General features: G+C 40.8%; 1 protein-coding gene across 9 annotated transcripts in view; it reads right to left on the minus strand.

The window, feature by feature from the left end:
• The window catches only part of CEP192 (centrosomal protein 192), a 145104-nt gene that overhangs the window by 40868 nt on the left and 80372 nt on the right, over nt 1-23864 (minus strand). For all 9 annotated transcript variants that reach the window (XM_032399206.1, XM_032399204.1, XM_032399205.1 and 6 more), the window contains 11 exons: nt 22256-22424; nt 19239-20157; nt 18122-18270; nt 16650-16880; nt 12474-12599; nt 12136-12279; nt 11950-12013; nt 11386-11525; nt 11195-11287; nt 10520-10638; nt 9456-9632 (listed from right to left, as the gene is read on the minus strand). In XM_032399206.1, coding sequence (XP_032255097.1) covers nt 9456-9632; nt 10520-10638; nt 11195-11287; nt 11386-11525; nt 11950-12013; nt 12136-12279; nt 12474-12599; nt 16650-16880; nt 18122-18270; nt 19239-20157; nt 22256-22424 — 2331 coding nt within the window. The remainder of the gene's footprint in view (nt 1-9455; nt 9633-10519; nt 10639-11194; nt 11288-11385; nt 11526-11949; nt 12014-12135; nt 12280-12473; nt 12600-16649; nt 16881-18121; nt 18271-19238; nt 20158-22255; nt 22425-23864) is intronic.

A 23864-nucleotide genomic window follows, 5' to 3' on the forward strand; every position in this document is an offset into this window, starting at 1 on the left:
ATTCCATTGTATATATATACCACATCTTCTTTATCCATTCATCTGTTGATGGACATCTTGGCTCTTTCCACAGTTTGGCTATTGTGGACATTGCTGCTATAAACATCGGGGTGCACGTAGCCTTTCGGGTCCCTACTTTTGTATCTTTGGGGTAAATACCCAGTAGTGCAATTGCTGGATCATATGGTAGCTCTATTTTCAACTTTTTGAGGAACCTCCATACTGTTTTCCAGAGTGGCTGCACCAGCTTGCATTCCCACCAACAGTGTAGGAGGGTTCCCCTTTCTCCGCATCCCCGCCAACATCTGTCATTTCCTGACTTGTTAATTTTAGCCATTCTGACTGGTGTGAGGTGGTATCTCATTGAGGTTTTGATTTGGATTTCCCTGATGCCGAGCGATGTTGAGCACTTTTTCATGTGTCTGTTGGCCGTTTGGATGTCTTCTTTGGAAAAATGTCTGTTCATGTCTTCTGCCCATTTCTGGATTGGATTCTTTGTTCTTTGGGTGTTGAGTTTGATGAAATCTTTATAAATTTTGGATACTAGCCCTTTATCTGATATGTCATTTGCAAATATCTTCTCCCATTCTGTCAGTTGTCTTTTGGTTTTGTTGACTGTTTCCTTTGCTTTGCAAAAGCTTTTTATCTTGATGAAGTCCCAATAGTTCATTTTTGCCCTTGCTTCCCTTGCCTTTGGCGATGTTTCTAGGAAGAAGTTGCTGCGGCTGAGGTCGAAGAGGTTGCTGCCTGTGTTCTCCTTTAGGATTTTGATGGACTCCTGTCTCACATTGAGGTCTTTCAACCATTTGGAGTCTATTTTTGTGTGTGGTGAAAGGAAATGGTCCAGTTTCATCCTTCTGCATGTGGCTGTCCAATTTTCCCAACACCATTTGTTGAAGAGACTGTCTTTTTTCCATTGGACATTCTTTCCTGCTTTGTCAAAGATTAGTTGACCATAGAGTTGAGGGTCCATTTCTGGGCTCTCTATTCTGTTCCATTGATCTATGTGTCTGTTTTTGTGCCAGTACCATACTGTCTTGATGATGACAGCTTTGTAGTAGAGCTGGAAGTCCGGAATTGTGATGCCGCCAGCTTTGCTTTTCTTTTTCAACATTCCTCTGGCTATGCGGGGTCTTTTCTGGTTCCATACAGATTTTAGGATTATTTGTTCCATTTCTTTGAAGAAAGTGGATGGTATTTTGATGGGGATTGCATTGAATGTGTAGATTGCTCTAGGTAGGATTGACATCTTCACAATATTTGTTCTTCCAATCCATGAGCATGGAACGTTTTTCCATTTCTTTGTGTCTTCCTCAATTTCTTTCATGAGTATTTTATAGTTTTCTGAGTACAGATCCTTTGCCTCTTTGGTTAGATTTATTCCTAGGTATCTTATGGTTTTGGGTGCAATTGTAAATGGGATCGACTCCTTAATTTCTCTTTCTTCTGACTTGTTGTTGGTGTATAGGAATGCCACTGACTTCTGTGCATTGATTTTATATCCTGCCACTTTACTGAATTCCTGTATGAGTTCTAGCAGTTTTGGGGTGGAGTCTTTGGGATTTTCCACATAAAGTATCATATCATCTGCAAAGAGTGAGAGTTTGACTTCTTCTTTGCCAATTTGGATGCCTTTGATTTCTTTTTGTTGTCTGATTGCTGTGGCTAGGACTTCCAATACTATGTTGAATAGCAGTGGTGACAGTGGACATCCCTGCTGCGTTCCTGACCTTAGGGGGAAAGCTCTCAGTTTTTCCCCATTGAGAATGATATTCGCTGTAGGTTTTTCATAGATGGCTTTTATGATATTGAGGTATGTACCCTCTATCCCTATACTCTGAAGAGTTTTGATCAAGAAAGGATGCTGTACTTTGTCAAATGCTTTTTCTGCATCTATTGAGAGGATCATATGATTCTTGTTCTTTCTTTTGTTAATGTATTGTATCACGTTGATTGATTTGCGGATGTTGAACCAACCTTGCAGCCCAGGGATAAATCCGACTTGGTCGTGGTGAATGATCCTTTTAATGTACTGTTGGATCCTATTGGCTAGTATTTTGGTGAGAATTTTTGCATCCATGTTCATCAGGGATATTGGTCTGTAATTCTCCTTTTTGATGGGGTCTTTGTCTGGTTTTGGGATCAAGGTAATGCTGGCCTCATAAAATGAGTTTGGAAGTTTTCCTTCCATTTCTATTTTTTGGAACAGTTTCAGAAGGATAGGTATTAATTCTTCTTGAAATGTTTGGTAGAATTCCCCTGGGAAGCCATCTGGCCCTGGGCTTTTGTGTTTTGGGAGATTTTTGATGACTGCTTCTATTTCCTTAGTGGTTATAGGTCTGTTCAGGTTTTCTATTTCTTCCTGGTTCAGTTTTGGTACTTGATACATCTCTAGGAATGCATCCATTACTTCCAGGTTATCTAATTTGCTGGCATAGAGTTGCTCATAATATGTTCTTATAATTGTTTGTATTTCTTTGGTGTTGGTTGTCATCTCTCCTCTTTCATTCATGATTTTGTTGATTTGGGTCATTTCTCTTTTCTTTTTGATACGTCTGGCCAGGGGCTTATCAATCTTGTTAATTCTTTCAAAGAACCAGCTCCTAGTTTCGTTGATCTGTTCTACTGTTCTTTTGGTTTCTATTTCATTGATTTCTGCTCTGATCTTTATGATTTCTCTTCTCCTGCTGGGTTTAGGCTTTATTTGCTGTTCTTTCTCCAGCTCCTTTAGGTGTAGGGTTAGGTTGTGTACTTGAGACCTTTCTTGTTTCTTGAGAAAGGCTTGTATTGCTATATACTTTCCTATCAGGACTGCCTTTGCTGTATCCCAAAGATTTTGAATAGTTGTGTTTTCATTTTCATTGGTTTCCATGAATTTTTTTAATTCTTCTTTAATTTCCTGGTTGACCCATTCATTCTTCAGTAGGATGCTCTTTAGCCTCCATGTTTTTGAGTTCTTTCCGACTTTCCTCTTGTGATTGAGTTCTAGTTTCAAAGCATTGTGGTCTGAACATATGCAGGGGATGATCCCAATCTTCTGGTACTGGTTGAGACCTGATTTATGACCTAGGATGTGATCTATTCTGGAGAATGTTCCATGGGCACTAGAGAAGAATGTGTATTCTGTTGCTTTGGGATGGAATGTTCTGAATATGTCTGTGAAGTCCATTTGGTCCAGTGTGTCATTTAAAGTCTTTATTTCCTTGTTCATCTTTTGCTTAGACGATCTGTCCATTTCAGTGAGGGGGGTGTTAAAGTCCCCCACTATTATTGTATTGTTGTCAATGTGTTTCTTTGCTTTTGTTATTAATTGCCTTATATAATTGGCTGCTCCCATGTTAGGGGCATAGATATTTACAATTGTTAGATCTTCTTGTTGGATAGACCCTTTAAGTAGGATATAGTGTCCTTCCTCATCTCTTATTACAGTCTTTGGTTTAAAATCTAATTTGTCTGATATAAGGATTGCCACCCCAGCTTTCTTTTGGTGTCCATTAGCATGGTAAATGGTTTTCCACCCCCTCACTTTCAATCTGGGGGTGTCTTTGGGTCTAAAATGAGTCTCTTGCAGACAGCATATCGATGGGTCTTGTTTTTTAATCCAATCTGATAGCCTGTGTCTTTTGATTGGGGCATTTAGCCCATTTACATTCAGGGTAACTATTGAAAGATAGGAATTTAGTGCCATTGTATTGCTTGTAAAGTGACTGTTACTGTATATTGTTTGTGTTCCTTTCTGGTCTATGTTGCTTTTAGGCTCTCTCTTTGCTTAGAGGACCCCTTTCAATATTTCTTGTAGGGCTGGTTTCGTGTTTGCAAATTCCTTTAGTTTTTGTTTGTCCTGGAAGCTTTTTATCTCTCCTTCAATTTTCAATGACAGCCTAGCTGGATATAGTATTCTTGGCTGCATATTTTTCTCATTTAGTGCTCTGAATATGTCCTGCCAGTCCTTTCTGGCCTGCCAGGTCTCTGTGGATAAGTCTGTTGCCAATCTAATGTTTCTACCATTGTAGGTTACAGATCTCTTCTCCCGAGCTGCTTTCAGGATTTTCTCTTTGTCTCTGAGACTCGTAAGTTTTACTATTAGATGTCGGGGTGTTGACCTATTTTTATTGATTTTGAGAGGGGTTCTCTGTGCTTCCTGGATTTTGATGCCTGTTTCCTTCCCCAAATTAGGGAAGTTCTTTGCTATAATTTGCTCCATTATACCTTCTGCCCCTCTCTCTCTTTCTTCTTCTTCTGGGATCCCAATTATTCTAATGTTGTTTCGTCTTATGGTATCGTTTATCTCTCGAATTCTGCCCTCGTGATCCAGTAGTTGTTTATCTCTCTTTTTCTCAGCTTCTTTATTTTCCATCATTTGGTCTTCTATCTCACTGATTCTTTCTTCTGCCTCATTTATCCTAGCAGTTAGCGCCCCCATATTTGATTGCACCTCATTAATAGCCTTTTTGATTTCTACTTGGTTAGATTTTAGTTCTTTTACTTCTCCAGAAAGGGTTTCTCTAATAACTTCCATGCTTTTTTCAAGCCCAGCTAGTATCTTTAAAGTGATGATTCTGAACTCTAGATCTGACATCGTACTAATGTCCGTATTGAATAGGTCCCTGGCAGTCGGTACTACCTCTTGTTCTTTTTGTTGAGGTGATTTTTTCCGTCTTGTCATTTTGTGCAGAGGAGAATAGATTAATGAGAGAACAAAATGCTAGCAGGGTAACAATGTCCCCAGAAAATATACTCTAAACAAATCAGAAAAGACCTGAAGCAGTGGGAAAAGAAAGGGAAAGAGAGAAAAAAGAAAAAGAAAGAAAAAAAGAAAAAAGAAAAAGATAAAAATAAAGATAAAAACAAACAAAAGCAGAACAAAACAAAACAAAACAAAAACAGAATGTGATCAAATATGATCAGGCTGGTTTACAGATCAGTGCCACACACTAGATTTTGGGTGTATTTTGGTCTGTTGAAAGAAAGTCCCTCCCAAAACTTTAAAGAAAGAAAAACTTATCTATGTACAAAGTAAGGGTTGATATGATGAAGGGATGGAATATGACTGTAAAGATGGAAATTATAAAAAATTTTATAAAAGGATTTGATAAGTTTGAAAAAAGAAAGAAGAGGATTAAAAAAAAAAGAAAGAAAGAAAAAAGGGAGAGAATGTGATCAGGCAGGGGAGTAGAAAAAAACCATACACTAGAGATTTAGAGTATATTTTGATCTGTTAGAAGAAACTATCTCAAGATTTTAAAGAGAGAACAACTTACATATATATGCCAAAAATACGGGTAACTACTATGAAGGGATAGAATATGACTTTAAAAATGAAAAATAAAAATGTTTTTTTTTTAAAAAGGGATTGATAAGATGTTGGTTGAAAAAGGGAAAAAGAAAAATTCAAAAAAAAAGAAAAAAAGAAAAAAGAAAAAAAGACAGTTAAAAAAAATAATTAACTTTGAAAGACTAAAGAATCATGGTAAAAAAGCCATGAATTCTATGTGCAGTATTCCCCTAGCGCTGGAGTTCTGCCTTTCTCATTGATGGGTAAACTTGGTCTTGGCTGGCTGTTCTCGCTGATCTTCTGGGGGAGGGGCCTGTTGCCGTGGTTCCCAAATGTCTTTGCCGGAGGCGGAATTGCCCCGCCCTTGCCGGTCCGGGCTAAGTAATCTGCTCGAGTTTGCTCTCCAGAGCTTTTGTTCCCTGCAAGCTTTCCCTACAGCTTTGGAGGCGGAGAGTGAAAATGGCGGCCTCCCAGTCTCCGCCCCGGAGGAGCCGAGAACTTGGAGTCCCGCTCCTCAGCGAGCCCCCAGAGAAAAGCAGTCAGTCACTCCCGTCTCCCCGGTCTCCGGCCACACTCCAAGCTCACCCGGCCTGTGACCGCGCCTTTCTATCTGGCACCCGACCCCGGGTGGAGTCTCCAAACCCAGCAGATCCCCGCGGTGCGCTCCCGCACCTCTTCTCCCGGGGGAAGAAGGTGAGTCTCCCCGGATCTGCCGCTTGTTGGGTCCCTGCTGGAGGAGCAGTGGCCCAACTGTGCTGCAGATCACGGTTTATGGCAACCCCGAGCTGAGAGCCCGCGCCTGGGCTCTGTCTCTGCAGCTGGCTTCCCCGCTCCAATACCTGGGAGCTCTGCCGCACTCAGGCACCCCCGGTCTTTCTGTGACCCCAAGGGTCCTGAGACCACACTGTCCCGCGAGGGTTCCACCCCCCACTTCGCCACCAGAGTGACGTCCCTCAGCGGAGCAGACTTCTAAAAGTTCCGATTTTGTGCTGCGGGGCTCTATCACTTGCCAGAAGCGGCCGACGGAGGCCCCTCCCCCGCCGTCTATCCTCCCGAATAACGCCTCAGATTCACTTCTCCGCACGTCCTACCTTCCAGAAAGTGGTCGCTTTTCTGTTCAGAGAGTTGTTGCTATTCTTTTCTTCGATCTCCTGTTGAGTTCGTAGGTATTCAGAATGGTTTGATCCCTATCCAGCTGAATTCCTGAGAGGAGACGAAATCCAGGTCTCCTACTCCTCCGCCATCTTGCTCTGCCCCCCAAATCTCCATTTTTAAGAAGCACCTTCTTCCACAAAGACAGGCAGAGAATAGGCAAGTAACCACATTGGAAGGGCACCTCGTAGGCACCAGCATCCCCCACCCTGTTTCTGAGTCCTCTCCCAGCATGCACTGGGTCACAGTCTCTGACTGTTTCATAGGACATTTTTAATGGACAGAAAATAGGAAGATCTCTTTATAAGCAGAGAGCACACCACTTTATCATAAACTCTGCTGCAACATCCTTACAAAGGAGTAGCACAAGATAGTTGGGTGGGAAAAATAATCGCTCTTTGCAGGACATTACCACGGAGGAAAGGGGACTAGAGAAACTCAAGTCCATAGTTTAGCTAGGCAGGCACTACACCAAATACTGTACGTACATTAGCATGTTTCCTATGGACGTACTGCTTTCAACAAGCCCACTTCTAGCCGTCATGTGGCGTAGCATCCAAGGACTAAGGCAGTGTCCTCACATGACTGGCAAGCTCCTCCAGGCTGAGTTAAGACACCTAACCAACTATAAACAGGGGACACAACAGCTTTTCAGGTCAATTCCCTGTGCTGGCATGGGGCTTACACTTGAATTATCTGTTGGATTAGAAGGAGGTCCATGAATCTCTATGAGGAAGGGAAGTCAAGAAATAAAGGAGGACAGCCTGAAGTTCCTTCACTCAGGAGAGGGCCAGGGAAAAAATGCCACTGACAAGTCCAGAAGTATGCACAAGACAGTGCATCCATTTTCAACTTAACTAATGTAATTTCTTATTTAAAAAAAAAAAAAAAAAAGTTTAGCACACATTAATTTTTTCAGATGAGCTGTAAGATTTAGGATGTTGTGGCATCTGGAGTAGCTAGATTTTTTTTTAATTTTTTTAATGTTTTATTGTTATGTTAATCACCATACATTACATCATTAGTTTTTGATGTAGTGTTCCATGATTCATTGTTTGTGCATAACACCCAGTGTGTGAGCAGCTAGATTTTAAGAGCAGCCATTTCTACCATATTAATCATTTGCTGCAAATTTTATCACAGGGCGGGGAATTCTGTCAGGAACAACACAAGGATGATGATGACTCTTACTGAGCTCTCCTCTGCCTTTGATTAAAGGAAAGAGCAATAACAGAATAAGTTGTGCATCCACAGAGACACTCAGTAACTGATGCTTGCCAGAGTCTGCACTGTAATAATGACTATGGTTGCCAGGGTATACTGGAAAGTGATTTTCCTCTTCCTTTTACTTAGACATCAATGGCTGATCTGAACAGCTAAGTTATTTCAGCCACCTTCCAGAGCACAGAACTTCAAGGTCTCAATCACTATTTGTACATGTATTGGAGCAGATCACAAATCAATGTTTCCAGGAAAAATATGGCATATAGACACTGTTCAGGTTCAACTGTACAGAGCTGGAAAAACCTACACAGGAATATGCCTTTGTTCAGCCCTTCCTCTCAATGTGTATTCCATCCTAACCGGTTGCAAAAAGCTTAACTAACAACACAGGAGCTACTAAAGAGGGCACAATACCTCAAACCCCCTGCCATTCAGGATTTTTCAAAGGTCTAGCTGAGCAAATCTTTACTGAGAGCTGCTTAAAGGACACACAGCCCACCATTCTTCTAGGGGCCTAAGCTGTCTCAATCAAGCCACCACATGCTTCAGTACCCAGAAAACGCTACTAGCTGAGTGTTCACATGTGACGCGTCCAGACTGGACTGAGCACCTCAAAGGGGGAGCATCCTGATAGGAGTATTTACTGTGAAGTTGTCTTACTTTGAGACTCACTATATTGTATGGATTTCTCTTTAAAAGGACCCTGGAAGAAACATCTTTCTGAAGTCTGTAGCAGGAACAGCTATACTCGCTCACGCAGTAACTGGTTTGTTCTTAACCTTTGAACACTCTGACTTGTTTCAGGATGATGGGGGAAGAGTCAGAACCAAGCAGAAGACCCACATCAAGGCAAGGGTACAGGGTCTACGGGTGAGCCTTTGGGCACTACCTTTATGGTGACCATGTCTCATTTTCCCACAGCAGTCAGCCCTCAACTGTTTTTATCTTACTGTGTCTTTCTGAAAGCTGCTTTCAGAACAAGACAAGGTACATATGATTACATGGATGGTCAAGCAGATGTATGAACTCTATAAAGTAAGGAAGTTCAATCAGATTCTTTTTGCACTGACAAAACTATAATTTTAAAGAAGTACCTATAGTACAGATTCAGCCAGAAGTTTCTTATTGCTCAGGTGCCACAGAAATGTATGGGTAAAACATTTAGGTCAAACACAAACACAAAAATGCAAAATAGAGGAAACACTGAGGTTTCATAATTACTAGATTATTAACTGGCATATTTGAGGTTGGCAAAAAAATTTTAGCTATGTTGCTAAGCTTATGAAGGGAAAAAATATTACCATACTATATATTATATGCCAATTTATTAACTCAGAGTTCATATTCAAAATGTATAATCAAAGTACACATAAAAATAAGGTTCGAGATGTAATTCACATTAAACTATGACAGAACAGATCTGCTCTATTAAAGACTCCTTATACTCTTTAAAGTACAAGGTATTCACCAACTACTCTGTAAACTCCTTAAGCAGAATGCAAGGTGTCCGATTATTGTTTCTTCCCACCTTTCCATAGGGCTTTCCAGAGAAGGAACAAAGAAACTCTTAATTGCCTAAATTTGGTAATCAGCACAGAAAAGAGCCTAAGAAAACCTTAACTTATTTTTTTGGATTGCAGAGGTGAAAATTTTAACTAAAACAACCGAGTTCACAATAGGAACATAAGACAGCTTTACTTCAACTCTGAAAGCACTAACATGGTCCTAACTACCACAGCAGAGACTAACACTAGGTGATGACAGCAGAATCTTCACATCCAAAGGCTGCTACATGCATACTTACCGTGTTCTACCAAGAGGGACACCCCCCCAGGCCAGAAACTGCTTGTTGGACAACATCAATGGAGCAGCTAAGCAGCGAGAGCCAGGCGTCAGAGGTTTGTTTCCTGAAGAAACTACTTCACCTTTTAACACCACTTCATACTGAGGTCCAAATGGCTGCACAAATATTTTTAAGATCCTAAGAAAGAAAGCCATCTGAGGTGAATGTCCAGAATTCAGTTCTATTGGCATCTATTCCCCACAGGCTTCCTTTGTCCCAAGAGACTGACCTGGGCGCTGAGGATACAACGACATTCCCACCCTTAGAGCTTATATTACAAAGAATACACACAAGGAAAGAGACAGTCATAATACCATCGACGTAACGGGAGAGGGGAAGTTCACGGGGCCACAGGAATCTTACCAACTACTATTTATGAGAAGTCTGGAAGGAGTTGAGAAAAGCTTCCTAGATGGAAGAGTTAACCCAGTGAAGTTGCGGGCACGCATTCCAGGCACAAGTATTCGCATCGGTGCAGACCAGCTCTTGTCCGTAAGGTCACAAGAGCGGACTGAGCACACTAAGGCATTCCATAACGCAGGTGGAGGGCAGGCCATGTGTGTCTCAGGACACCATGCTTCTAAGCTCTGTTCACCAAGCAAGTTCAAATACTAATGACAACGGTGCTCTGACCACTTATGATTTGGGCACCAAAATGTTACAAGCCTGGAGAAGGGGTGGGGGTGGGGGGTGTGTAGGGAAGCATCTTAAACTTTAACAACTGGCAATGGCTTCCTTGGAGAGCGTGGAAAGGTTAATGAGAAACATCAAGATTGACATTTTATTATTGCTTTTGTCAGAATATACCTGAAAATAGTAATTTCTTAATTTCTAGTCAGCTGGGTTTAAAGGAGAGTTTTAGTAAACAAAAAGAAGAAAATCTGAGGCAAAAAGAGGTTAAACAGAGCTATATTATCTATTAGGTAAGATAAAACATGTACTCTATCATTCAAGCTGTGGACTGAAGCACACTGGCTATTTTGAGGGAAGAGTATAACTTGTCATTATAAATAATTTTATATTACCTTTCCTCACAGGCTTGGGAGTCCTTTGGAGTAAATGTAACTATAACTTCGCGTTCCTCTCCAGGTTTAAGGAATAGATTCTCTGGATCCACTGAAAAGTGACTTCCTTGATCTGGGATCTAAATATTTATACAATTATAACTAAATGCCAACTTAGGCAAATACGGCTCTTACTCAGTTACTCTCATTTTTCATTTACTCTTACAGGTTATTTTTCCCTTCTGCCTTGTCACTGCCCCATCTTGTCTTTTTCTCTTGGAAAGGGTACTTCCTCTTCCATAACAAACTTCATCTCCCATCCCATGACATCCCATGACATTCCTGTCGCTAATACCCTCCTGCTCACCCACACATCTCAGAAATAACGTCTACATATGTGATCACTCTCCTCCAATTCCACCTATCCACAGGATAACACACACATTTTTCAGGGACTAATCTAGAACTTGGTTCTTACACATAAAACATCAGAGGTCAAAGTTAAAGTACCCTACCATCTATTTCACACTAGTGTAACCCCCAGCTTTTAAAGCACTCACACATGTTCTTCTGTTTGATCCCCATGGCACTCTGCCAAGGGAGGCAGCTGAGCAACCTTCAGAATGTGAGGAGATACTCAAGAGTCTCACAGTCTGAGGAAATACTATGTCATAGCATTCTGACACAAATTCTTACCTTGATATCTAAGTAAACGTCAATATTCCCCGCATTTTTCAAAGGTAAGTGCTGCTTTGTTGAGGAAGCCATACTGGCAAACAAGTGCATAGTCTAGAGGATGGGGTAAAACCGACATTTTAAATAATGTCACAATTAGAATGAAATCAACCTGAACATAAAATCATGGCAAAGAGAAGAGTTTAGGGTACCTGTAAGTCTTTTGGAGCATGTATCCTAGCTATTCCTGTTCTTGCTTGAAGACCAATACTTTTAATGACTGGGGTGGGGTTTGGGCTATCAACTTCTATATCGACTCTTGCCAAGAACTCTTCTGCTGAATCTAAAATCTCTACAAAAGTTGATTCTTTTAGTTCAGAGACCAGAGAGTTATTTAATTCTAAATGCCTCAAGTGGCCCAACACTATACCCTCAGGGGTCACAAGAAATTCTAAGCAATTTAAAGAATTCAAAGAGGAATAGAAATGAGTGGAGGGGAAAGGAGAAAAAGAAAGTAAACATCCAACTGGTAGATGTGATAAAATCAGTAAACAGAAAAGATCCCAAAAGGTTTTCAGTGGTACTCGCTGGGGTTACCCAAACATGGGTTTGACCCAAAACAGCATGCATGCTCTCTGCCCCATTTTAAAAACAACACAAAATATTTGACAAATTACTCAAAGTATTCACATTTACTGATGGAGGAAATATGCCTCAACTTTGTGGTTTATTTAGCTACAGAGTAAAGCAATTCCCAAAAAACATACGTATGATACCTGAAGAAGTGATCCGTTTCTTTGGACCATGGAAAAGAACCCAAATTGTCAGAAATTCTGGATCCTGTAAAATAAAATAAAATAAATTTACACTAGCATTAAGATTTAAGTCTTAATGAAAGATAAGTCGTTTGGAAACCTACCTTCCTCTTCAATTCTAAGCAGTCCTTCAATCCCCCAGCTTACCTGCCCATCGTAGCTGGCAGGCATCATGTGGTTGACCACAGAAGGAGCTGCCAGCTGAGCAATCATGTCGGCATATGGAGCTGCTTTCAAAGAAGCATGGACGGGTGCCTTGGAAAACGTGAAGCAGCGCCAGGCTATGGCATTCTGTTCAGAAATAGAAGAAATCGGTTTCAATAAAGCCAACAGTACAATGTTGGTGTGATGTTAAATTTGCTGACAGAATCCTTAACAAAAAAATGTACTTCCATAAGAAAAATTAATCAAGAATGATATTAGGAGTGTCTACAATTCCAAATCAATGTGCTCTGTAAAGTTTCTTACTGTATGTTAGTACTTACAGCACTAATAACGAGTCTGATTGGTACAGCAGCATGAGTCCTGTTTATCAATTTTAATGGCAGAGCTTTCCAGCCACCATAAGTCAAGTCGCCAAAATCAAGAACATCTTTCTTTTCTGTTTCTACCTAATTATGAAAGAAAAGACTGATTTCTAAAAAGCAATAAATCAATAAATACCACAGCTTATATTCATATCACTGCTCTTTACAGCCACAGTCAGCATTAAATGTAAATTTACCTAAGTTTCCCTAGACCATTTACAACTGCTATTTTCTACAAAAATAAATGTTAAATTCTTTTTTTGAGGTAGTCTATGTATCCAAATATAAACTACAGAACAAAGCAATACATTTGTTGTTGCTACTCCGAAAAGACTGTTAGATCTTAAGACAAACTGACAATTTTATAAAATATATAAGCTTCCTTTCAATGAGCTATGAGCTCTATTATTATACAATTTTAACTTCTCAATTCCCGTCAAAATATATGTTGGCATTTTCAGATTTAGTCCAAATTTCTGACAAAACTGAAAATGTTTAAAATGATATCAAAACAGACATATCAAAAGTGTAAAATGAGTGCCTGTCATCGTGACAGATGACTTCTTTAAACACTGGAGAACAACCGAACACAGACCCCTCACACCCACACACGTAGAAATGTTGGATAATATTTAAAATATAGATACATTTCTTTAGCCTGGTCAAATATAAAAGGAAATCAAAAACAGACTGGCAAATGGGAGCTGACTTCCATGGTGGTCCATGAAGGTCTGGATCAACCCACTCCTAAGGTAGCTGAGCTTCAACACCCTCCTGAGAAGAGAAGGTAGGACCCTGAGCTTGCTGTGGGCCGGGTGAGGCTGGAATGGAATTTGAAGTCCCTGCATCAAATGCAGAAATTCAAAGAAGTGCCCTTTTTATGAAAAGGGACCTGGAAAAATTCTTTTTACACATCTGAGGTGATAACAGGGAAGTCTGTCCAGAGATGGGTGGGTGTTAGAAGATCATTTGTAGGAAAGTAAAACCCCAGGGCTACACCACACTAGGCATGGGAGTTCCAAACTGAAAATCACTGAAACCTTGAGTGCCCTCAGCATTTATACAGAGTGCTCTCCATGGACACTCTGAAAAACCAGGACACATGGGATTTCTATATAGCAAAGAGCAGTATCCATGATGTTAACTCACATTTAAAAAATATAAATTATCAGGGACGCTTGCGTGGCTCAGTCGGTTAAGCGTATGCCTTCGGCTCAGGTCATGATCCCAGGTTCCTGGGATCAAGTCCCGCATCAGGCTCCCTGCTCAGCAAGTAGCCTGCTTCTCCCTCTGCCTGCCGCTCCCCCTGCTTGTGCTCTCTCTCTCTCTCAATCTCTGACAACTAAATAAATAAAATCTTTTAAAAAATAAACAAAAAAAATAAAAAATTTAAATTATCAATTCAAAAATTAGAAACCACGTGAAGAAAGTAAGCAGGAAGACCTAGCAAAACTAGCAGAAGAAATCAGCACCTGAAGAACTGAAATAATCTGGATTAATTATAAAATAAGTAAATTTCAGGGGCGCCTGGGTAGCTCAGATGGTTAAGTGTCTGCCTTCAGCTCGGGTCATGATCCCAGGGTCCTGGGATCGAGCCCCACATCGGGCTCCTGGCTCAGCAAGGAGCCTGCTTCTCCCTCTCCCTCTGCCTCTCTCCCTGCTCATGGTCTCTCTCTCTCTGTGTCTCAGATGAATAAATAAAATCTTAAAAAAAAAAAAAGTACATTTTAAATACAGATAATAGAGTTCGTGAAAAAGATAAAAATAGAAGATTCAAAAAGATGGTGAGCAAAAAAAAAAAAGTATAAATAGCTTGATCAATCTGTTAAAAAAAGTTCAATGCTGGGGTTTTAAAACCATCTGGGACTAGGGCGCCTGGGTGGCTCAGTTGGTTAAGCGACTGCCTTCGGCTCAGGTCATGATCCTGGAGTCCCGGGATCGAGTCCCGCATCGGGCTCCCTGCTCTGCAGGGAGCCTGCTTCTCCCTCTGACCCTCCCCCTTCTCATGTGCTCTCTCTCTCATTCTCTCTGTCTCAAATAAATAAATAAAATCTTTAAAAAAAAAAAAAAACAAAAAAAACCATCTGGGACTAAAGTATTAGTCAAAGATATTACAGAAAGTAAAGATCAACACTATGACTGCAGCTTTTTGAGTTGTTTGGGCTAGAAGCTTTTTGAGTTGTTTGGGCTAGAACAGAGCTCTTGACTAATTTTATACCTGAGTAACCAGTTTGAATAAAATGGGAAATAGAAATGTGTAACTTCCAAACTAATACAAAAGGATGAAAGAGAATTGTTACTTTATTTTTTTAAATTTATTTTTTTTAAAAAGATTTTATTTATTTATTTATTTAACAGAGAGAGACACAGCGAGAGAGGGAACACAAGCAGGGGGAGTGGGAGAGGGAGAAGCAGGCTTCCCGCGGAGCAGGGAGCCGGATGCGAGGCTTGATCCCAGGACCCTGGGATCATGACCTGAGCCGAAGGCAGCTGCTTAAGGACTGAGCCACCCAGGCATCCCGAGAATTGTTACTTTAAAAAGGAACAATTTCACTTAGAAGATAAAATGATCTTGAGTCTAAATGCACATAACAACAGAGCTCAGAATACCCAAGACAAAAATCAATAGAAGAATCGTAAGGAGAAAGAGACAAATCCACAAACACCCCTCTCAGAGGCCAGAACACTAAGCACACAGAAACAGTAGTAATGATACAGAAGACTGGAACCACATAGTAATAAATCAGAGTTAAAGGATATGTGAAAGAATTCTGCACTCAAGAGAAGAGCCATTCAAGCACACAAGAAACATTAACATAAATCGAACACATACTACACTATGGAATCTCTCACTCCTTCTCCCCCTCCCCAACCCATATTCTGAATCCAATGTGGGGGATGCGATGCAGAGAGGCAGCTGAAACATTTCCAACACGTCTGGAAATAATAAATGTACTTTAAGGGCACCTGGGTGGCTCAGTCAGTTAAGCATCCAACTCTTGGTTTCGGCTCAGCTCATGATCTCAGGGTCGTGAGATCAAGCCCCACATCAGGCTCTGCACTCAGCAGAGTCTACACCTGAGATTCTCTCCCTCTCCCTTCCCCCTTCCCCCAACTCGTGCATGTGCTCTCTCTTTCTCTCTCTCTAAAAATAAAAATAAAATCTCAAAAAAAAAGTCCCCAAGAAACTATAAATATACTTTAAAATGCATAACCATCCAATTTCCCCAAGAAACGACCCAAAGTCTTCTTTGGCCAGACTTAATACATAAACCTTTAACAATATGGATGAAATAGCTAACTGACTATATTCACTGGTCTTGGTACACATATATGTAGTATGTAATACAAGATTTCAAAAACCATATACATTTAGAAATATTACTATTTCCACTTTCTGTTTGAATCAATAGTTCAACAACTATTACTTGAGCCCCTACTATGCGCCAAGCACTATTCTGGAAGTGAACAAGAAACACCCGTCCTGCACCCCCAAACAGCTTACACTCTAGTGTAATGTGATGTGGTCACTGAACACTCATTTGTGTAACATAGGGCAGCTGTTCTTATTTTCCCTATATACATATACACAAGATTTCCCCTACCTAACCACTTACAGTATTGTTTCTTAAAGTGATATTTAAAAGGCTAATATGGGGCAGTTGGTGACTGGCTCAGTTGGTGGAGCATGCAACTCTTGAACTCGGGGGTTGTGAGTCTGAGCCCCACACTGGGTATAGAGATTACTTAAATAAATAAATCTTTAAAAAAAAATTAAAAATAAAAAAATAAAAAAAGGCTAATATATAACATCCAACGTTTACATACAGCACCAGGGATAAACACTGATCTAGTTACATTTCTTAGTTTCCTTTAAAATAAACAACCCAATATGTCTAGTGACTTCAGAACATCTCAAACTAACACCCATATCTAGCAAGTTTACCTGTGTTTCTGTAAAATAATAGAAATAATTTTAAATTCTAAAATAAGATATTAAGAATCAATGGTTAGCTTGAAAGTAACTCTCTGGCATATTTACCCACATATTCATTTTTCTCAAGTATTACTTCTAAGGTTAAACAGCCTCCATTCAAATGCCAGGCATGACAAAGACCTGCTTAAAGTAGTTACCTCGATCACAGGGGTCTCAGCAACAGCCGTGAGAATGACTCGGCTTGCCAAGGCTTCTGCTTGTGCTATGGTCTCAGCATCCGCTGAAAATGGCCAAGAAGCAACACTGAATATACATCTGAAAATCCCAGGATCGGATGGTATGAAAAGTACTTTTATCTCTTCTGTGGCATGAGGTCTTACGATGACTTTATTCTTGAAGACTAAACAAGGATATACTGAAAGATCCACCTTTAAAAAAAAAAAAAAGCCATACAGTTCATTAAGAAATGGCTTCACAAGGAAAATCAAGAATTAGGATCAACTAGTTTAAGATCCCTTTCTTCCTAAACTATCAACTCCAAAAATTTATTGCTCTTCCAAAATATCCAAGTCTTAGAACTCATTATCTATAAAGTACAATTAGCCAAAATTACGAAGACTTACAAAGCTAAGTTGAATGTGTGTTTCTGGTCTGTTTTAAAGTAAACACAGCTATCTACACTCTCACTTCCACTGAAAGAGCCCCTGGAAACAGTACTCTGGCACCCCACATGTCGTCCAGGACGGGTTTTTGCGGCTGTACAATCAGGGGGATTAGACTGACCTCCAAGTTCCTAATCAGGCCTCCAAGTGCATGATTATGACTCACTTCAAACCCTCCCTCCTCACTGTACACAAGGGCATTCTTTTCTACTCCCACGTCCAGAGGCAACACTAGCTCCTAAATGCCCCTAAAAAGGGCCTCCAAGCTCACCTCTCACCCTTAATGCTTTCCTCCAATCACATACTTTCCATCTAACCTCAGGATCAGAGAGGAAAGGCTAGGAAAAGGGCAGAGGGAGAGCAGACATAATCTTACTTTCCCAGGTAAATAAGGGTTATTACCAGGAGGTAAGAGGGAAAGTAAACTCATCCACCAACGCTCGTCTGCAAACAGCAGTGGTAAAACCAGGACATTCCAAGACAGGAGTTGCTGACCATACTTCCCACCACCCTCCCTGCTCACTCATGTCCACATAGGTCATTGTAATCATGAAAGGAGATTTAGAATAGAGTATTTTAGCACCTCTACCTGATCATGTGAGAGACCCTTGCCGTAAGAGTTAATGTTAAAACTGTATTTCCAGATATTTAAAAAGATCATGTAAGAACGTGATCAGATAAATTAGTCAAAAAGACTCCACTTACTGAATGAAGGTATAGGTCCCAAGAGTAACTTTTTTGATAAATGACAGTAACTTATATTCAATCACATTTAACAAAACCAACAAATAGTGGAAATCAGAGCTTTCAGTACACTGGATGGACTACAACAAAAGGGGGGAGGCTAAGAAAAAGATATAATGTTATTTTCTTGTGTACCACTGCAATGATTCTGTGCGAAGGTTGGGGGGACAGACTCCCCTGTACAAAAGCAAGTACGAGAGAGAGATCCAGCATTAGTCACAATGCGATTTCTAAGTCAAAGGAGAAAGACACAGAAAGCTTACCTTTTCACCATTAACACTAACGGTGAGAACCCCAATGCTGACCTGTAGCCAGCGGTCAGTTGGATTAAGTACACTGAGGAAGGTCTGTGAAGCAATGCCAACACAGCAAGCATGAGGAAACTTCAATTCCTCAGGTACTCTTACCTTCCCTGGGTAAAGAGAAAGCATGGTCAAATGCAAGTTATATCAAACACCTGATTAAAAGCACAAGTGGGTAAATGGAAATTTTTATAGAAGACTACCTGTTGCCACCCAAGAACTATGGTATGAAGTGCCCTGGGTCTTAAGGAGTCCTTGACATTGTATAAGCCTCAGCACAGGCCAACAATGTTTTTCTGTTGTATCCAACCCAGGAAGAACACATGCAATTGATCAAACCCACAATCTGCAGCTAATTAATTCTTCGATGTTACTGCCTATTAGTAATCTCTTCCTTTTTTCTACCACAAATATAAGCCACTACCTAACTGAATAAGAAACTTACAGAGGGCTCTAACTTTCAAGGTTTGCACATCTACCCAGAATTTTAATAAGGCCGATCTTTTCGCTATCCTTATGCAGTAACTTTGGAATTTCCTTGAGAAGAAAAAGAGGGTAGAAAAGACAGCATGCCAGTGGTCATGTGCACTGTGTCAGGGAAAGCACAGCACCCAGCTCTGCTTAGAGTGGCTGTTTCTAGCAAAAGAATCCAGGGGCAGTTCAGCCACTGCAAACAAGGGTGGAAGGGTGCTATCTCTCACAACTGTTATCCCCCAAAAGACTTTAAAAAGTGGAAGGAGACTCACTCCTCCAGGGAGCCAATTCTAAACTGGGCGGTTCCTAGTTGACAGAATAATAGAAATCTAAGTGCAGAGTACAGGAGAGACAGGAAGACAAAGGCGTCGGGGAGTTTCACCTGCATACTTATGTTTGTGTTTTTCTAAGGCCATGCCAGGGACCCTTGCACAGCAATATATTATGGTCTGTGTTCTCAATTTAGGACAAAGAATAAAATTAAGAATAAAATTCACACCAACCAGTATCTCCTTGAAACAAACTCGTTTTGTGTCTCGCTTGAGAAAACTCAATTTTTAAATGATAGCAAGCAATAAGCAGTAACAGAGGAAAAGCATCTTACCAAATCCTGACAGCATTCCTGAATCCCATGGTTCAGTTCCACAGTTTGTACCAACAGATTGCACAGGGAAAGGTTTTGCTGTACTTAGAAGATTCTGATTGAAGGCATTAGAATATGGGTTATAAAGGGAAGAGGGACCCATCAATCCAGAGCCGGTATTTTGTCCTAGACAAATTCCCATGGCCACAGAGTTGTGAACGTGCTCTCCTGCGGCAGCAGGGTATGGACAGCTTCCCGAGGGTCCACAGACAGTGGCGCTGCCAGCTTGGCACTGAGGCAGAGCAACATTTCCAGCCGAAGGTAGTGTTCCCAAATACTGCTGGGCAAAGGGGGCTGCGGTAAAAGAATGTTGAGTCCAGAGCGCAGGAACTGCGGTGGGCACGTTCTGCATCACAGGAGCAGAGCCCCAAGACACAGTGCTGGGAAGAGGGGCGCCCTGGTTCCCCGGGGCCATCCGCTGAGGAGTCTGGCCACTTACTGCACTGTCGGTAGTTAATGCAGCTCCAGAGGCTACTCTCTCACCTTTGTTCACAGATGCCTGGTGTGCCCCAGGCCGGTGTGGCATCGCTGACACAAGTGGGCAGGTGACGCCTGACTTGCTCAGTAGAGCCAGGCTGATCTGGTCCAATTCACTGGGGTGAGAGGTCAGCCCTACTGTACCGATTTCTGATAGGTCTCCACTCCTGGAGGAGAGATCTTTATTCAACCTAAAGTAAGGTTTTACATCTTCAGGTCTGCTACTCAGAGAAGTCATTTCAGTCACACTGTCTGTAGCTGAGTTTTTCTGATTATAGGATCGTGTTACTTTACTTCTACTTTGAAATGGGCCTTTTTCTCTCAGTTTTTCCACAGCCTGTTCCTCTGATGGAATTGGACTGGCTTGAGTAATTGTGGTGCTCAATTCACTGGTGACATCACTCTGTGCGTGACAAAAAATGTTATATAATCCACAAACTATTACTAACGCAAACCATGCTGGTATAATCTCAAATAAAGAAGAGACCTACACATTAACTCTCTGAACAAAAGGCCAACTTTCTACAACTGTGAAATGCAAGATTAAAAATTAGAAAGTGTTAAGTTACTGCTTCACAGAAATTATGAGGAGATTAAAGAGGAGCTATATACCAATTACATCTCTGACAAATTTACACAGACAAAGGACCAGCGACAAGTACTTTCGTTCAAATTTAAGGGATTGTTTTCCTGGAAGCTGTACAATAAAAATCTAATTAAATTAATAACACAGGCGTGGGGGCTGAGCAAGCTTTCAAATGAAATTGACACAAGGTCAGGAAGAATCAACACAGCTCATAGGCTTTCCCATGCCTGTTGTTTGTTTATACCGCTGTTAGGCTTGAAGATGCTAATTTCTATGAGCACTAAGTCTTTTCCAATGTCTAAGATTATGTGGTTCTGTTTTCTTAGGTAAGAAGTAACAGCCCATTCAATGTTCATATACTCATTTCATTATAAGGCATCACCTTAGGAGTGATGTCTACAGCCCTGCAGGGTGGACCAGATGGAATTTATATATAAGATGCACTTAAACTGACTATTCTCTACGCTTGGTTTGAAAACTTCTCTTACACCAAATAGAAATAGACATTAATAAACAAAGACCAGGTTATTTACCAGACATCATCAACCAATCAATCCACAAAAATAAATAACAGCCAGTTTGTATTCAGTGGTTAACTTCTTGGTGCCAAGCCCTGTTCTCACGTCACTGTCCCTCCTTAGAGATGAAGAAACAGGCTTGGGGAAGTTACAGTCTATCTCAGGAAACAGCAGAAGATAGCCCATCTAACTCTACAACTCAGCCTGTAACCACTAGCTAAGAACAAAGAGACCCAACACTTACCAGCATCATCAAAAAGGTGGCTTTCCATGATTTGTCCAACGTGACACCATATATATAGTAACTTTAGTGGATATATTTAGTAAGGGCTTGGTGGAGGAGGACTGTATTGAACACAACAGTCATATTCAGCTCATTAAAAAACTGAATACTGTCATATTCACAGAACACACACAAGTCTAGCTTCTCCCACATAAATCTCTCAGATCTACTTGCTTCTCTCCCACCCCCACTGCCACTACCTCAATCCAAGCCCAAATCATCTCTTGCCGGAGTACAGCAGCCTTGTGTCACAGTCTCCTGGTTTTAATCTTGCCCCTGCTCAGTGCCTCCTCCACACTGCTAGTGCCACGAGCTTTTAAAACATCAACAAAGGGGCGCCTGGGTGGCTCAGTGGGTTAAGCGTCTGCCTTTGGCTCAGGTCCTGATCCCAGGGTTCCTAGGACGGAGCCCTGTGTCAGGCTCCTTGCTGAGTGGGAAGCCTGCTTCTCCCCTCCCTTTGCCCTGCCCCCCACCCCGGCTCATGCGCTCACTTCTCTCTCAAATAAATAAATAAAAAAAATAAAACATCAACACAGATCATGTCACTGTCCTGCTTATGAGCTGCTGAACTCCCAAATTTTAAATTCAAGACTCTTCACGGTTTGGCCTCTCCTCCTTTTCCCATGTAAAATTCACTGCAGCCATGCCAAACTTCCAGGGGTCCTTCAAATGCAGTGTGCATTTTACAACTCCATATCTACCCTCATTTGTTAGTCTGCTTCCTCCCTGCCAACTAGTCTTACAAAATATGGCTTTGGTATATTACTTATCCCTCCCAATAACCTTTGTTGAACCATCACTAAGTCCAGTCACATTTGTAGTTAACTACCTCTGAATCCCACAGCATAGGTGGATCACAGTGCACTTCATTCCAGTGTGCCTGGCAAGTGTCCTCCACCAGACTGAAAGATTAAAATAGTTGTACTTCTACTGCCTACTCAGCAAGAGTAGCTATTTGATCAAAACACGCATGCGCATACATGCACACATACACACACATTTTAAATTAAAACAGCAAGAGAAATTACACAGACCTAAACTTCAGTCTGACTCCTACAACCATTGACTTTAAAGCCGTAAGCCTTAGTAAAGAAATAACAGAAATGCTGCCCACCTTGCAGCCCTCAAGGCCATGATCTGAGGCCGTAGTAGGACAGGAGCTCTCTTGTTCAGACACGTAAGTCAACCTACTCACACTAGCTTGTGGACACACCAACTGAGATGACTCACTCTCACAGGGGGGCTTCTGATGAGCTGCTGAACCAAAAGACTCTAAAGCACACCTGAAAGGGAGAACATCTTGTTGATTAGTTTTCCATTCCTTTATCTAACATTATCTACACTAACAAAAAGCCATTTCTGCTTGCCTACAAGCTTGTTAATCTATAGTCTCTGCTCTAGCTGCCATATATGGTAACTCAACCATGGACTTTTAATCTAAAATTGTAAATCATAGCGCCCGGCTAGCTCAGTCGGTAGAGCATGAGACTCTTAAAATTGTAAATCATATTCCCATTGAATGAAGCACCTGGTAAACTATTGTAAAAAAAAAAAAGACTGTGGCATTTTCATTAATAAATTTCATATATAGTCACATAACAATGTTAGGTATTCATTTGATAAACATTTATCGAATACCTGATAAAGCAATGAACCAAGCATTCAAAAGTTCCTGCCCTCAAAGAGCACAGATGAAAAAAAAGAATCATGTACGTAAGTTCAAAGAAATGGGATCAGTCATACACCGCTGAGTGGAATATGAAGTGGGACGACTTTTGACTAAGCGATTAAGCAATGCATACCAAAACACTTTGACTCAAACATTCTACATCTAGGAATTAATCCTAAGGAAAAAAAAAAAAATCAATGCTAATTATAAAGACTCTGCCAAAAGGATATATCTTAAACAAATAAGAGAAATTAGGCTATGGAAATTATGGCACAAACATACAATAAAACACTACTCAGGTACTTTAAATCATACTGTTAAGTACTATCCTTTGACTCAGAAAGATGTTCATGACATTAAAGAAAAAAGATTAGAAAGCAATAAATATAGTAAGATTCCACATCTACCTAATACACACGCCATGTTGTTGGCCAATACCCATCCCAGGGCCAGCCCAGCCCGACATAAGGAGAGAAAAAAGGAAGCACCACACAAAGAGAGTGGCAAAGTCATACGGGACAGGAACAGCTGCTGTCCTACTGCATGCACACTGTGCCATTTCGTTTCAGTTAGCTCTTATTTGATTGAATTTTACTCCATCCCTTTTTTTTGCACAAAGTTCTGAATACTAAGCTGGGCAACAAACACAGAGAAAATCCCATTTTTAATTTCGGATTTTTAAAAAGCCCCAAATCAAGACAGTGGTATTGACAAAAAACCATAGTTAGTGAATTTCTAACCAATGGAGACAGAATATTAACCAAATTGCTTCAGGCCTATTTTAGCTTCTGCATGACATGCACCCACATGGGTTCCCATATGCATGCACATACTTACACACACACACACACACACACACACACACACACACACACATACACAGAGATACCATAATAGAACACGAAAAAAGTTCTGGGTTACTCGGGTGATGCGCTGTATTAGTCTAGTTCCTTTTTTTTTTTTAAACGATATTTATTTATTTATTTATTTATTTGAGCGAGAGAGAGAACAAGTGAGAGCACAAGAGAGAGAGCAAAAGCAGGGAGGAGGGGCA

This window comes from Phoca vitulina, unplaced genomic scaffold (genome assembly GCF_004348235.1).
Source record: "Phoca vitulina isolate PV1807 unplaced genomic scaffold, GSC_HSeal_1.0 scaffold139, whole genome shotgun sequence".
Lineage (NCBI taxonomy): Eukaryota > Metazoa > Chordata > Mammalia > Carnivora > Phocidae > Phoca > Phoca vitulina.